The following is a 15,739-nucleotide window of genomic DNA, read 5'->3' as shown; positions in this document are numbered from 1 at the left end:
ATTTTCACCTTTCACTGTTCCAATACTGCTTTGTTGTGGCCACTGGGACCAGAGAAATGAAAGCCCTGTTTAAGTTCCAGACTTGGCAGAGCTCAGCGCTGAAATGCAATTAAAACCTCCTCAAACCTCCCTTGTGAGATCAGCGCGGTAACCACGCTGATCCTCAACCGCCCGGGAATTGGGAGAAGCCCACGTTGTATTTAACCTATTTGCTTTTATAACTTCAGTTGATTATATTTCCTGATCGGCTGACATTTTTATATGCAGTTTTCACTGAAGATCACCTCTGCTTATGTATTTTCATCTTATGCATGTTTGGGTTGTTCAGCTTTATAAACCGGTGTTCTTTAAGCTTCTGTGAATTCAGTTGTCTAGTCTCGATACAGTTACCACATGAATTTGTTTTATGTATATATAGATCTATCCATTGCAGGCAGTTTTCTGACTGTATAGGCATCTGCAAAGATCTGCTCAGAGCGCAGTAATAGTTACTCTGTGCTATTTATAGGTTATAACCCATACTTTAGCTCACCACTCATAGCTGAGGCACTAAGACTTATAAATGGTGTATGCAGCATATGAAGAGATGTATAATAATCTGCCTCGCTGCTTTTTCTCCTGCTGCAGCTCCCAGTGAATCACATAAGCCTCTTCAGGATAAAAGGACAGAAGAACTTCAGAGCTATCGTATGGCCACCTCTGCTCCTGCTGCAGGTCTGATCTTCTTTCTCTCAGTTGCCTTTTTGTGTCATTGTAAAACTCTCCCTTACATGCAACTCATCATGCTAAAGCTGGCCATGCACTAGTAGATATTTCTCATTGAACAAAATAATCTAACAGACTACTTCATCCATGCGCCACTGTGGCTATTGTATTGCGAGGGCAGCTGGTGTGCCGCAGCCACTGTTCATATGAGAATTTTCCACCCAGCTACCTCGATTTTCAGATTGAATGATGACAGGAGGCTGCCTAGAGGGCCACCGAGTTGATCAACAACTGTCTAAAAATACACTTGGTGTATGACCAGCTTTAGGATGTCTATAGGTGCAACCAATAGATTACACAATGTGCAACTTGAAATAAAAGCTGCCATCATCATTGCTCTTCTTCCACAAGTCCATCGAGAGATTTGCCAATAATTTCCTGACATCTGATTTGATGTTTTGAGTCCTTTCTTCTTTTAAGAAAGCTGTTAGTAGTGTCAGAGAACTGTTTGAAAAGTTCCATTAGCAATGCACATGGATATAATAGGTAGTTACAGTACAGATGTATTAGAAATACTTTATGATTTGTTCCTGCTCTTGTGTCCATTAATAATGAAACAAACTTGGTTGTTGCTCAGAACAGGTAAAACTTTCCATGTAGGTAATCTTGTGTGATCAGACAAGTGTATATATTCACTGACTAGGGATGTACCGTTACCGATTTTTCGGTATCGAGTACAAGTACCGATATTTCTCTTTCCGGACTTTCGCTAGCATGGAGCTGGCTTCCCGGACAATCAGGGTAGACATGCCACCCGGCTTCTTAATTACCCGGGAAGCCGGCTCTATGCTGTTTGGCCAGCTCAATGCTGATTGGCGGGGAAGCTGGCCAGACAGGAAGCTAGGAGGCGGGTCATTATCCGTCGCTCGGCTTCCTTATTGCCCGGGAAGCCGGCTCGATGCTGGTTAGCTGGAAAGCCGGCCTTCCGGCCAACCAGCATGGACCCGGCCAATCGGAAAGCCAAGCAGTGAGTCATTACTCGCCGCCCGGCTGCCTGATTGGCCAGGATGCTAGCTCCATATTCTATTTTTGTATTTTGTAGTCTTTTTATTTTTTAATTAGTAGGCTTATGATACATATGAAAAAAATGCATAGATATAATAATGGAAAAAAGAAGTTGATTGTTACAGTTGAACTTCAGGCAGATGTAAAGACGCAATTTAATGTAGCTCTGTATTCATTATCATGAAATATATATTGTTTCGCAATTTGAGTTAGTATCAGCCATTTGGAGTCCCCTGTATAGCTGAGTTCAGACTAGGAGAGGGAGAATTGCCATAAGGAGGAGATCAGTTGTGCTGCAGTGTCCATGCGATTACAAGGAACATACCGATAGAGTTAGAGAACAGAGTGACATAGAGATAAGCTGCTTCTCTTTTAACTGTCAAGTCCCAGGCTGGGGGAGGGACAAGACCTATAGACGTTATTTAACTGCAACAGGGTAAGTTAAAGTCTCCTGCCCTTCTAGATAGGACTGTGCTTTGTGGGAGAGCTGTGTTATTCTCAAGAGGGTTTGGACAGTAATAAAAATGGTTTGGCAGGTGAAACATCTCCCTTATATGTATTTCATCTAAATATTCACTGGTTAGCCTGGAGTTCAGTTTTAAGCACACCGGAATATGGATAATTTTTTAGCAGATTTTTCAAGCAGTGCATACATATCATACTTATTTAAATTCATGTGAGTAATCTCAATGCTGTTCCCTGCAGATGATATTTCAGCTGATGACCCCCTGCACTTGCCTCCAGTGCTCTTCCTAAACCTTCCATACGATGAGCAGCAAGGAAAGATGTTTCAGAAGAAAGACACTTCACCAACATATGTAAGACTTTTTATGAGTTATTTTATTAAGGATTTTCATTAGAAAGTCTGCAGCATGGTTCAAGGGAGTGTATATGCTGCCCCTTTTGGTATATGATGGTGGTATGTTTGTGCTTTACAGACCAGTGCTTCAAGGGAATGCACAGTTATGTTCTACATATTTTCTTTCTTTAATATGGACAGAACTAAAAAAAAAAGTATCCACATAGGCGTTGTAATGCATGAATGCATGCTGAAAAGGCTGTTTATATTAACATGATCTCCTTCACATACACACCTTAAAACATTAATAGGATGAGCAGCCTGAAAAGGTCCCGGTGCTAGTACCAGTAATTGTGTCTGGCAATCACAGTATGAACCCCTTCGTGACTGACGACGTACAGTGTACATCGCCAGCATCGGGGCTGTTTAAACAGACTCCCGACGACTTTTGCCGCCGGGACTCTATTTAAACTTGTAGAGCCGACTGTCGACTTACCTGTCGCCAGATCGCTTCTGTGTCCCGAAGAAGGGACACAGAAGCGATTCATCGATCCCCTCCCCGTTCTATGGGACCGAGAGCGATGCAGATTGTAAGTCCCCTATGTGATATCAGTCAAAGTAAAGTAAAAAAAAAACAGTTTATAAAATTAAAATAAAAGAAATCTAATAATAACAATAAAAAATGTTTAAAAGTCCCCCGCGAGCACGCGCGTCGCCACGTAAACACGCGTCGGGTGCGCCTACGTATGAAAGCGACGAACGCGCTACACATGTTGGGTATCGCCACGCACGCCGGCGTGAGAGCAATAATTCTAGGGCCAGTATTTTGGGATATCTCTAAATTGATGACCTGTGGGGGCTTTTAAAGCATCTTCTGTGGACTTTTTGGGGTACTGCAGTTTTTTGCCGTTTCACGGACGCACGCAATTTGTAAACTGGGCATGTTGGGTATCGTTTTACTCGTTGTAACCTCATCTTTTATATTTCATTTAAAAAATGGGTATTTTGTTGTGTTTTGGGGCATTTAATTAAATTTGTCACTAAATTTTGGGGTTTAATAAGGAGTTGCGCTAATATTGCGCAACATAAAAATTTGCAACTACCACCATTATATTGTATAGGGTCTTGGCATTCAGAAAATATATAATGTTTGGGGGTTTTAAGTAATTTTCAGGCCTAAAATGTGGAATATAACATGGGTGCAAAAAATGAAAAAAAGGCCTCAGTCATGAAGGGGTTAAACAGAGGCAGGCTATCATCTGCAGGGGAATGAAAATATAAAGATTGTTGGATGGAAGGCTGTCCCATTGTCCGCTCCTCTGCAGCCTCTCTCCTTAGACAGAGTTGGGCCTTAGAATGTTTCCGGCTGCCTACATGTGCTTTTTGGAGGGTCATATGGCGACTGGCTCTGGCAGGCATCGGGCAGAATGATGTGTCATTGCAGTGCTCACACAGTGGAGGCAGTGGGCACTCGGGCACCTTCAGGCTCCTCTTTTCTGGCTTCCCCTGAATCCTGCAGTGCATCAGGCTTTGTTGTGTAGAGTGTTGTTGTGCACAGTGTGGCCCCTGCATTGGGGAGAGCTGCTGCTGTGTAGACTGTAGGGTAGAGGCTGGCACGTGCAGAATGTGTGGCAGCATGCCGTGACTAAAGTTCATGGACGAAACTTAGGCAGGGTGAAGGTGACATTGGACCACAATCCCCCTCCTGCTTCTGCCCGCCAAGGCCTGCACTGCTGGTGCCTACTGTTTGGGGGCTGTACTCCCACCCACCACCCCCACCCTGGTACACTACTGACTTTTTCTGCCATTATTACATTTTTTTCATGTAACCCTAAACGTCCTGCCATGTACTCCAGGTTGGGAACCACTGTATTAGGGAGTTAGTGTAAAGAACTGATGTTACACCCCACACAGCCCTGATGGAAAAACTTACTTTGTTGCTTCTCGTGAGTGGTCAGTCAGGTTTCAGAAGTAGAGGGGTCTTGACAAGGGAGCTGGAAAGCAGGAGATCTTGGGATGAGCGGAGCCGACGGTTAGGGTGATACTTTGAGACCAGGTTTGAGATATAGCCGGGTGCAGAGTTGTGGATGGCTTTGTAACTGATTGTTACTATTTTGATTTTTATCCTTTGGGCTATTGGAAGCCAGTGCAGGGATTGGCGGAGGGGGGTTGCAGACACTGAGCGGTTGGTTAGGTGAATGAGTCTAGCAGCTGCATTCATGATAGACTGAAGGGGTGATAGCCTGTGTAGTGGAAGGCCAATGAGGAGAGAGTTGCAATAGTCAAGATGAGAGATAACAAGGGAGTGTATGAGTAGTTTTGCGGTGTCATTGGTGAGGAAGGGGCGTATTTTGGATATGTTACGAAGGTAAAGGCGGCAGGATTTGGATAGTGATTAGATGTGGGGAAGAAAGGTGAGGTCCGAGTCAAGGATGACACCTAGGACCTTGGCATGGGGCTGGATAGTTGTGTTAACAATCTCAAGGGAAAAGATGGGAGAAGGTGCACGGACAGGAGGAAATATCAAGAGCTCAGTTTTTGAAAGATTGAGTTTTAAGAAGTTTTGCGACATCCAGATGGATATGTCGGATAGTAGATTAGTGACACGAGAGGACACAGAGGGGGTGAGTTGTGGAGTAGAAAGATAGATTTGAGTGTCATCGGCATAGAGATGGTATTGGAAGCCATGTGCGGTTATTAACTGACCAAGGGAGGAGGTGTAGATAGAGAAGAGAAGCGGTCCAAGGACAGAGCCTTGGGGGCTCAATGAGCCTTGGGGGCTCAATGAGCCTTGGGGGCTACAATGTCTGCAGTCCTCTTCTTCCTTTTCTAGAAAAATGTCATCTGAAACATAATTGTTTGGAATAGGCATCACTTTTCTTCAGTCGGTTGTTTTAAATATATCAAGTTCTTATTTTCATATTTCCCTTCTTCTGCATGCTGCAGGTTGAAGAAAATCAGCGACCTGTAACAGACTTAGATGAAGAAGAATTTTTAAGACACTTCCCAGGTATAGAGGACAAGCTTCCTTCTTCAGCTGATCTACACCTCATGGCAGCCTCTAAAAAGAATGCTTTGTCCAGAGAAATGTTTCCTAACACAGGTAACTACGTGTAGATGTACAGCTAGGGGGCTTTAGCCTTTGGCAAATGTATACATAAACCATAATTTAAATGTATGTAAAATATATAGGTTTTCTAGGCCAAACAAGACTGAACTGCAGTTTCTTGCCTCTCCGGTCTGCTGTAACAACATGGTGGTTCTCTACCTCCATGTTCACTGTAAACAGTAGAGAGCCATTCATTTTGCCAGTTAATCCTGTTTGCGGTGACAAAGTGCCTGTGTTGACTTGCTTTTGTTTGCTTCAAGTCTATGAGAATGCAAAACCTACTTAAAGCAGGTTATATGGAGGTCGACTGCAGGACCTATGAACATGTCAAGGATTTCTTAATGACCTTAGAAGTGTCTCAAACCATTGACACAAGCACGTAGACACAGGTCCAAAGAGTAACATTCAGGGGCTCAATTACTATTAAAGTTGTTACACAGACCTCTATTTCCCAGTATCACTTTCAGGAGACTGTACTAATTTTTTTTTCTCATTCCTCTAAATCTTATTAGGTATTTGAAGTTAAGAGGTCTCCTGTAAAATACTGGCTTACTATATCAGACCCACCTACTGTATAAAATTGATCACCACTTTTGCCGCAGCAGGGTTTATCTACAGGTATCAATGCAGACACGATGGGACACTCAGACTGCAATTGCAAAAGCTTGTTAATTGTAACTTGTGCCTAAATGCTTCTTTAACCGATCTTAGATTCTTCGTTGAGCTAAAATCAGTTCAGTTAAACACTGTCCATCATACACAGCTTGTTGACATGTATAATCAAGGCACGTGGTAAGAGAGAACAAGAACATTAGCAAGAGTGATGTCTTCGGCTGCCAGGGAAGATGCCAAGTTGTTCAGAGTCATTTACAAGCAGTGTGTCTTAAAGCCGAACTGAATTCACAGCGTTTTCCTGGGGCAGTTTCTACACCGTGCATGGCATACTGGCACATCATGGCACACTTACCTCTTAGTCTGCTCTCCTACATTGATCTGAGGTCCTCACTCCCCTTATTGCTCCACTGGCATTACTGCCATCTTTTCTTGTTCAGGTGCTTTAGGGGCCCCGGCAATCCACCCTAATGCACCTGATCCTCCCTTTTGTGCAGCTGCTGGCAAGGGGAGTAGAGGGACCAGCTTGCACAGGTGTGGAGGGCAGCAGGGATGGTGATGGCAGGCAAGGGCTGCTAAAGTCAGGGTTCAGCTCTTGAATGAACACAGGAGTGCTTAGTAGTACTCCTGTGTTCATTCATAAAGGAACAGTTGATTCATGTTCACTATCTATTCTGTTTGTAAATTAAAAGGTAGTGCTCTGTACTGAGCATTTTCCTGTTCATTCATGAGTGCTGCTGGTGCAGAGAACTCTGCATCCTCAAGCTCTTTCTCCTATGTCAAAAGTCCCCTCTGAAAATAGTGTAAACAAAAATAAATACAAAAGTAAAGAATATTTTGAAAAGGGGATCTGTTCACACCAGCTGGCACATGTAATGGTTCACATAATGTTTTTTTCTGGTGTGCGTTTTGGACATGCACTGCAGTGTGTTTATAAAAACATTGCAGCGCTTGATTTCCTTTGCGTCCTCTAGTTTTTTACTTTGCTTATTTACTTTGCTTTACTTATTTACTTTGCGTCCTCTAGTTTTCTTGCCTCCGGTTTTTATACATTGTTTTTATTATGCTTAGACATACTCCAGAGTCAGCCATGGTTTGAAGATGACCAGCCCAGCACTGTAAATGGTGTTATGCAGCCAGAGCGACCTGTAAATTTGATGCCTGATGAAGAACCTGTCTCAAAATTCTGGACACCTAGGGCCATAGAAAATAATAATGCATTCTACAGAATGAATGACATGGATGCCCAGCTAAGAGCCTTGCAGAATATGGCAGAGAGCATGGAGAGAGACTTTGCCAATACCGAATTGGTAAGCATTGACACAATACTGCACTGTTAAGTTTGCTACAAGCAGCCTGATTTTAAATGGATATCAGAGGTTTACAAAAGACATCACAGCATTCTAGGTGCAAAAATGTTCCCTCATTTACAGAATTTGAGATTTCAGACAAAATTATTTTTAAACTTTCAGAAATTTCTCTGTATAAACGACCATTTAACATACAAGGACTATCACCCTAAAATCATGAGGGTTTTAAAAATTGACCACAAAATATTTACTGCTGTTTGTTTACTTAATGTTGTTCAGAAAGTAAATATGTATTGAAAATTGGTTGAATATCTATTTATGGCGAGCGCATAGGACAGTCAGCACGGCTACTAAGTACAGCTCATTCTTGATGACAGGAAATGGGATTTAGCAGGCTCACTGACATTTGCAGTAGAAATCTATGGGAATGGCAGGAGAAAGCTAAAATGTTACATTGACAAACTTGCTTGATTTACCTGAGTTTATTAAAAGAGAACTATGGGACCTCGAAGGCAGGGGTTCCCCCGCTGAGACAGACTTTGAAACACTGTGTGAGAACGCGGAACCAGTGCGACACATGTTATCTCACCTAGTGGACAGTCTACGTAGCCCCCCGGACCTTCCTCCTCCTTACTTTGTCAGGCAATGTGCCTCGGACTTGGGGATTGAATTTAGCCCTGCACTGGTGGACCGCATGCTGCACTTTGCTCTAAAATCCTCTGTGTCTAATAGATACCAAGAAGCTGGCTACAAACTGCTGACCAGATGGCATAGAGTCCCCAAGGTTTTGCGCGCTATGTATCCCTCGGTGCCGGCGACATGCTGGCGGTGCGAGGAGGAGGAGGGTTCCTTACTGCACATCTTCTGGGAATGTCCCAGGGTTGCTCCCTTTTGGTCCCAAATTGCTGACCTGGTAACGCAGATTACCGGCCTCATGGAAAACATATCAGCGCTCTCTATTGATTCACATGCTCAATGCTGTATCCCAGCCTTGTGGAGACAGAACCGACCGCCCTCAGTGGGGATGTGGGTGAGTCGGATGGAGGAGATCAAATTGATGGAGGATCTGACCTCCTCGCTGCGTGGGTCCCCACACAAGTTCGTGGTGACCTGGGCGGGGTGGTACCAATTTAGGGACTCCTCAGAATGCGCACAGCTATGTCAGGAATGAATCACCGTAAATGTCAGTGCCCAGGAGGTGGTGGTGTCGGCACTGGGCGTTGGGAGTTGTAAGGGCGCTGGACGGCGGGCAGCTGCTAGCCGGAGTTTCGAGTCGTGCATTCTATCACCTCTGTTGTTCCTCTGTTGTCATGTGTTTGTCTGGTCTTTTGTTTCTTCGTCACCTCAGTCACATTTATGTATATGTGTTTTGAATATACAAAATGTCTTAAGGGTCATGGTTTGGAGGGATGGGCGGATCCGAGGCGAATGATGGATGAAAATACACCAGCTCTGTAATGTTTATGTTAATTTGACTAATTTTGTTGCTGATATATGCCTATGCCCAGCCTTTGGGCTACTGGATCTCTGTCTTCTGTATCATGCCCTTTTGCTTACAAATAAAGAATATGTAAAAAAAAAGAGAACTATGGGCTAACCTTTTTATCCCATAGTTCTCTTAAGGGTCACGGGAGGACATATTCTAACGTCCTCCCGTGACCCAAAGCTCAGTATATAGCAAGCTATTGCTCACTATATACTGAGATCGCCGCACTCGGGACGGAACCCGACAATGCTGTCGAGATCCACCCAGCTGCGTGAGTGACAGCGGGCTCTACCTATCTAGAGGCAGAGCCAGCTGTGCCCGCCCCGTTCATTCCTCCAGTCAGCGCCGGAGGATCCGACGGGAGTGGGACAATCCCTGCGGGGAGCGGTGACTGACAATCACCGCTCTCTGCAGGGAGATGATCGGAAAGTGAGCAAGCGACGGTATGCGTTCCCTCACTTCCCGATCTATAGACCCGACCTGTGACAGTTTCATTGTCACAGATCGGCTCGAACTATGAGGATGAGTGGAAATCATCCTCCATAGTTCTCCTTTAAATAAAAATAAGGTGTTCTTAAATTGCACATTTTCTTTTAAACAATGCTGAGAGCCTGTGTGGGCAGGAACATAGCTGAACATTTTTATGTGTAAGTGTACATTTTAATGTTGTGTTTAATTGTTATGATGGCAGCTGGTGAATACGATAGAAAATCTGGCAACTGCATTGGACCCGGACCCTAACACAGTCCGAACTCCTAGAGAGCCTGCAGTTCCAGGACATGGTAAGCAGCTTCCCGTATCGCATACCTAGCTCTGTATAATGTGAAATAAGAGTTAACTGTTCACTTGATTTGTAATGTCTATTTACAATACGCTGCTGTTGCAGAATGTCTATTGGTTTTAACATAATAAAGGCTCCTACTTTAAAGTGAAGTTGCTGTCTGAGTCACTGATCCAGGACAAGTTTTAAATCCTAATGGAAGTCCTTATTTCCCTTTGACTTCACTTGCTGCATGATCATTTCCACTTAGTGACTTAGTGGGGTCAATGTGAACAGCATAACAGGCATGCAGCTGCTATTTGCAGGCCACAGGATTCTTCCCCTATATGTTTTCGTAAACTTCAACAAGATAACTGTTAGTGTCCCTAACACAGCTCAGTAATGATCTGCCTTGCCTTGGTTGCTTTCTATACCCAGCTCCAGACAAAACTTTTTTTCGATTTTATTATAGTTTGGAAAAGTTAAAACATATGCCACGTTTGTATTGCTAATAAACAATAGGAACCAGCATGCCAGGATAGCATCCAGAAACGTTTACTGAAGTCCCATTTCAGAATAACTTGACATCAGGTTACCCCAAGCTGACTGTCCCCAATCATGATGTTTCCATGCCTCTAACAGAGTACCAATATTCCAAAAGGTAGCATAAGCGCATGCAACCATGATGGTAAGGAAATAAATCAACCAAATCCTACCTGTATGAAACCATGTATTCAGGATGGAGAGGTATTTCCTCCTTTCCTGGGAAGTTCATATTGTGGGGCCTGCAGTGTACTGTGCTGGCCATGTATCTTTACATTCATTGTAATATGCTTTATGTTTAGAGCCGACCCTCAATGAGATGGTATTGGAGGATCTAGCTGAGGAGGAAGAGTTTACTTTGCCCAGTTCCAGAAATATAAGGTTTCATGGACAACCTCTTGAGGCCTTTATCACTGGAAAACCTTCCGCTCGTCCACTTACAGGTATGTAATGAGTTTCTGTCTCGTGTCATGGCTATACACCCCCAGATATTTAGCATCATTGTTGGCATTGCTCATGAAAACTGGTTTGTGACTGAACTGTGAATGAACTCTGTGTGAATGAACTCTCAAGATATCATGAGCTCTTTCAACCATCATTACCTTGCACCATATTTTCTGGTTCACTGGTTCTTGGTCCTGGTGGAGTATGCATCAGGGAAATATGCAAGCTCTGTTGCCTAATTAAGAATAGCTTGCAACAGTTGCAAACAAAGGGATTACGCCACAACTGATATTAAGTATGTACCGAGTACAATATAGTACAATTTCACTATAATTAGATTTATTCACTTGCGTGATTTTATTTTATGTGCTTATGTATTTAATTGTATTTGAGCACCGACCCGTTGTTTGTTTCACGCATAATGAAGATATCACCTTATTCAACTCGGTACAAAGTGTCCCTGGGGACTAATTGAGTTACTGTTTCTAGATGTCTCTGGGTCACCTAGCAATGAGAAGCTGTGTATTAGGATCAGGCTCATTCCTATACAGAGGAAACTGTGAGCTCAGATCACTAATGGATCACAACTAACACATTCATCTTGTTTCAGATCCCCGGCAAGACAAACTCGTCATGGAGAAAAGGTAAAGGAAGCTTCCAGGGCAATTTCTGGAGCCTCAGTTACATCTTTATTTACCTTTTTTGTTATCAGATTGTATCTATTATATGTTTTTAGTACCTTTGTGTATTTCTTTAGGATTTGCTGACAGAAACAAACATAAAGAATTAGGGTATTGACATACTGTTAAGAGTCTCTGTCTTTCCTACTAACATTATAGGTTATGAGAAAGTATTTATAAATGTCTGGGTGATCCGGGTACAACATGTTCTAGTTTCCACCATAGAAGTCCGGTATCACATATTCTCCCTTTATCTTATGTGACTGCTAAATAGGAAATTAATGTTTAACTTCTAATCTTAAAGTGATGTATTTTTTATATATAACACTTGAAAACTACAGCATTGGCACCCAGACAGTAATGGTTTTAGTGGCTTTCTTTCTGACAAATGTAATGCAGTGGACCTCACAGAGAGACCCTCAGAGAATGAATAGTAGGATTACTATCTGCTATACCTCCTTCAGCAAACTTAAATCCTGTGGGTCTGACCCTGTCCAATCTACCATCTTGACCAGCGGTGGCGAACCTATGGCGCGCGATGCGGGGCAGTTAGAATCAGGCAGCAGCGGCGGCCTCTAAACAGGCAGATTAGACGGCCGCTTCCTCCTCGCTAGGACCCTGGGAGGCCCCCGCGAGCGACCCCTCTAATCTGCCTGTTTAGAGGTCACCGCTGCCTGATTGTGACCGGCCCGACTACAGACAACGTTCGGATCCCCCTTGAGAGCCACACAGCCTTTCCCCCTCCCTTACTGAGTGCAAAACAACCTTCCCCTTCAGTTTTCGGCCAGAATCGTGGAATTAAGTTTGTGAACCGAGGAATCCAAATCATTTGTTTTGCAAATGATTTGTTTTTATTTGTTAGTAGATCTATAGGACATTGTACAATTACTTTAGAACTTGTATATCCTTCTTAAAATTAAACACTTCCAAAATATACTCCCTATCCTCCTCCTTGTGTTCACTACTAAATTACAGCGACACCTTTTAGATTTACTCTAAGCCAGAGGTCCAGGCTGTAAAGTTGGCTATGGGGCATAAAGCAGAAAACATTTGCATAGCTCCACTCACTATCCTCAAAGAAACAAAGCAAAACCTGTATGAATAGACTCTAAAGTAAGCAGACTTTGTTTTGTATGTGTAACATACTTATTAGAGGATAGTTAAAATAAACCTGTTCATCTGAAGATAGCATGCCTTGCTTGGCTGCTGTCATCAGAGCCTAATCACACAGGTGTTTGGCTTTGTGTTCCTTTAAATATGCAGTAAAGTGTGAGCAATTCTGAATTAGTGAGCAGGGCAGTCTTGCACTTTTCATATAGTATTTTACTTTCTGTTAATGGTCAGTAATGGTATGATTCATGCGAGTCACTCTGACCCAAGTCCATTTCTTTAGCAGCACTGTAAGCGAGCAGCTCCAGATGACCGGGCTCAGCGACATTGCTGACATTCTGACTGATCTGATGGAGGGAGGGGTGTCCGCTTCTGAACTTGGACTGACCGAGACCCAGGCACATGCCATCTCCAGGTACCACACCTTACTATCTCACAAGAAAAGTTAATGTAGATACAAAATCAGGATTATTAATGATTTAAGAGGATATTTAAAGCCAAAGTTTTTTTTTTCCCTTTGTATGGAGTAGGGAAGAGTAAAACCCTTTATCAGGTTTTATTGTGTTCCTACTGGGAGATTTACCCTTTCTATTTTTCCTGGTAACTATAGACCCTGAGACAGACAACGAGGGAAAATCCAACATTTTGTATTAGTTATTAGCAGGTATAGAAAGGGATCATTTTCTGGTGTCAACTGTCTGGGATGGGATTTTCCTCTACTTCCTACTTCTATTCCTTCCGTATTCTACATTAAAACTTAATAGAGGTGGGTGGTGCTCAGTGTCAGGAGTGGTGGGGCCCAATGCTGACTTAAATAAGATCGGGCCTTGTAGACACCCTGGTACTGGAGTTCAGGGGTTTCACAGGGACACACACTGATCTAAAGAATAACAAAAGGTATTTGCAGAAACCACATGTTGCCTGTATTTTATCAGTGTTGTTAGCCTTGTCTTTGTTAAGTGCCAGATTTGAGGCTGATCTTGGTGTGAACCCAGTACACCTGTGTTCACTCAAGCCCTTTCAAAACTGTGACCACCACCTCCTTCTACTGACCCAATCATGTTCTGCAATTCTGCAGGGGGGCATTCCCCACCCCTTAGGGAAATATAGGTGCAGGTTTGGGAATGTGCCTCCCTGCAACTTATTGGGTTGGGAGGAAACGGGTTGTGGTTTTTTTGTGCAGACTTGGACGAACTCAGGTGAACTGGCTTCACACCAAGCCCAGCCTCATCTCTATTAAAGACCTGATAGGTTAGGATTATGCCTGAGTCTTTACATCACCCGTGGACACTTCAGTCTATGCTCATTCCAAAACATCCCCTTTCCTTTAACACTTTTCCTGTACAGCTGTGTGTATAAAGCAAATAAGAGCAATAAACCTTTTCCTGTCCCATGCCTCCGGTAATGCTTGAGGTATATTGGGATTTTCTACCAAGTGCCTGTTTGAACACTAGTGTGCACTGGGCCTTACTGCCAAAATACATAGCCTCTGATGTACCCCTAGTACCCGACTACTGACATAGCATACATTCCAAATAACTGTCTAGTACTCCTGCACTCTAATAAGCTCCTGCACCCGCAGTGTGTAAAGGAAATGCTGAGTACATGGGGATGGATGGAGTCCAAGATGGCTATGTACAGGTGTGCCGGATGTCATTAGTTCAGGTGCAATTAAAGCCCTGGGTGTTGTCACGGCTTGCTCCCAGCCAGCACTGCCTGATCTTTTCAAAGAAGTTATTCATGTTGAAAGACTCAGCGGCTGCTTTGTACCCACAGGCAAAGGCTTCAAAATACTTCAAAGAGGAGCCAGAAGGAAAAGGCAGAGCTGCGGATGTGGATGAAGAAGAAGCAGAGGGAGCGCCTGTCTGAATACAGGAAGAAGCTGGAAGAATTGAAAGAGAGAGAACACAAGCCATTCCAGTTGCAGCACAACGCTGTACGTGAATTGTGATTTTTTTCACTTGTCGCTCTCTACTTATCGGTCATTGGTGACCTAGGGAGGAGAGATCACTATGCTCGCTGCGGCTGGGTAATTTTACTGGTTGGCCAGCGTTTCAGATGGACTGTTAATGTATCATGATACATGTTCTACCTGAGGAAGGACTGTTTATGTATCATGATACATGTTCTACCTGAGGAAGGACTGTTTATGTATCGTGATACATGTTCTACCTGAGGAAGGACTGTTTATGTATCATGATACATGTTCTACCTGAGGAAGGACTGTTTATGTATCATGATACATGTTCTACCTGAGGAAGGACTGTTTATGTATCGTGATACATGTTCTACCTGAGGAAGGACTGTTTATGTATCATGATACATGTTCTACCTGAGGAAGGACTGTTTATGTATCATGATACATGTTCTACCTGAGGAAGGACTGTTTATGTATCGTGATACATGTTCTACCTGAGGAAGGACTGTTTATGTATCATGATACATGTTCTACCTGAGGAAGGACTGTTTATGTATCGTGATACATGTTCTACCTGAGGAAGGACTGTTTATGTATCATGATACATGTTCTACCTGAGGAAGGACTGTTTATGTATCGTGATACATGTTCTACCTGAGGAAGGACTGTTTATGTATCGTGATACATGTTCTACCTGAGGAAGGACTGTTTATGTATCATGATACATGTTCTACCTGAGGAAGGACTGTTTATGTATCATGATACATGTTCTACCTGAGGAAGGACTGTTTATGTATCATGATACATGTTCTACCTGAGGAAGGACTGTTTATGTATCATGATACATGTTCTACCTGAGGAAGGACTGTTTATGTATCATGATACATGTTCTACCTGAGGAAGGACTGTTTATGTATCATGATACATGTTCTACCTGAGGAAGGACTGTTTATGTATCATGATACATGTTCTACCTGAGGAAGGACTGTTTATGTATCATGATACATGTTCTACCTGAGGAAGGACTGTTTATGTATCATGATACATGTTCTACCTGAGGAAGGACTGTTTATGTATCGTGATACATGTTCTACCTGAGGAAGGACTGTTTATGTATCATGATACATGTTCTACCTGAGGAAGGACTGTTTATGTATCATGATACATGTTCTACCTGAGGAAGGACTGTTTATGTATC

At 43.1% G+C, this 15,739-nt stretch overlaps 1 protein-coding gene across 1 annotated transcript in view; it reads left to right on the top strand.

Moving 5' to 3' along the window:
* The window catches only part of LOC108792530 (uncharacterized protein C5orf42-like), a gene marked incomplete at its 3' end in the record, with an annotated part of 75,205 nt that overhangs the window by 57,140 nt on the left and 2,326 nt on the right, over positions 1–15,739 (top strand). The window contains exons 37-45 of the mRNA XM_018563325.1: positions 628–714; positions 2,476–2,588; positions 5,516–5,672; positions 7,362–7,600; positions 9,778–9,868; positions 10,692–10,832; positions 11,429–11,477; positions 12,910–13,038; positions 14,400–14,559. Of these exons, the coding sequence (XP_018418827.1) occupies positions 628–714; positions 2,476–2,588; positions 5,516–5,672; positions 7,362–7,600; positions 9,778–9,868; positions 10,692–10,832; positions 11,429–11,477; positions 12,910–13,038; positions 14,400–14,559 (1,166 nt within the window). The remainder of the gene's footprint in view (positions 1–627; positions 715–2,475; positions 2,589–5,515; positions 5,673–7,361; positions 7,601–9,777; positions 9,869–10,691; positions 10,833–11,428; positions 11,478–12,909; positions 13,039–14,399; positions 14,560–15,739) is intronic.

Source organism: Nanorana parkeri, unplaced genomic scaffold, assembly GCF_000935625.1.
Source record: "Nanorana parkeri isolate BGI_ZX_2015 unplaced genomic scaffold, ASM93562v1 scaffold654, whole genome shotgun sequence".
NCBI lineage: Eukaryota > Metazoa > Chordata > Amphibia > Anura > Dicroglossidae > Nanorana > Nanorana parkeri.
This window is presented reverse-complemented; position numbering and strand designations above follow the sequence as displayed.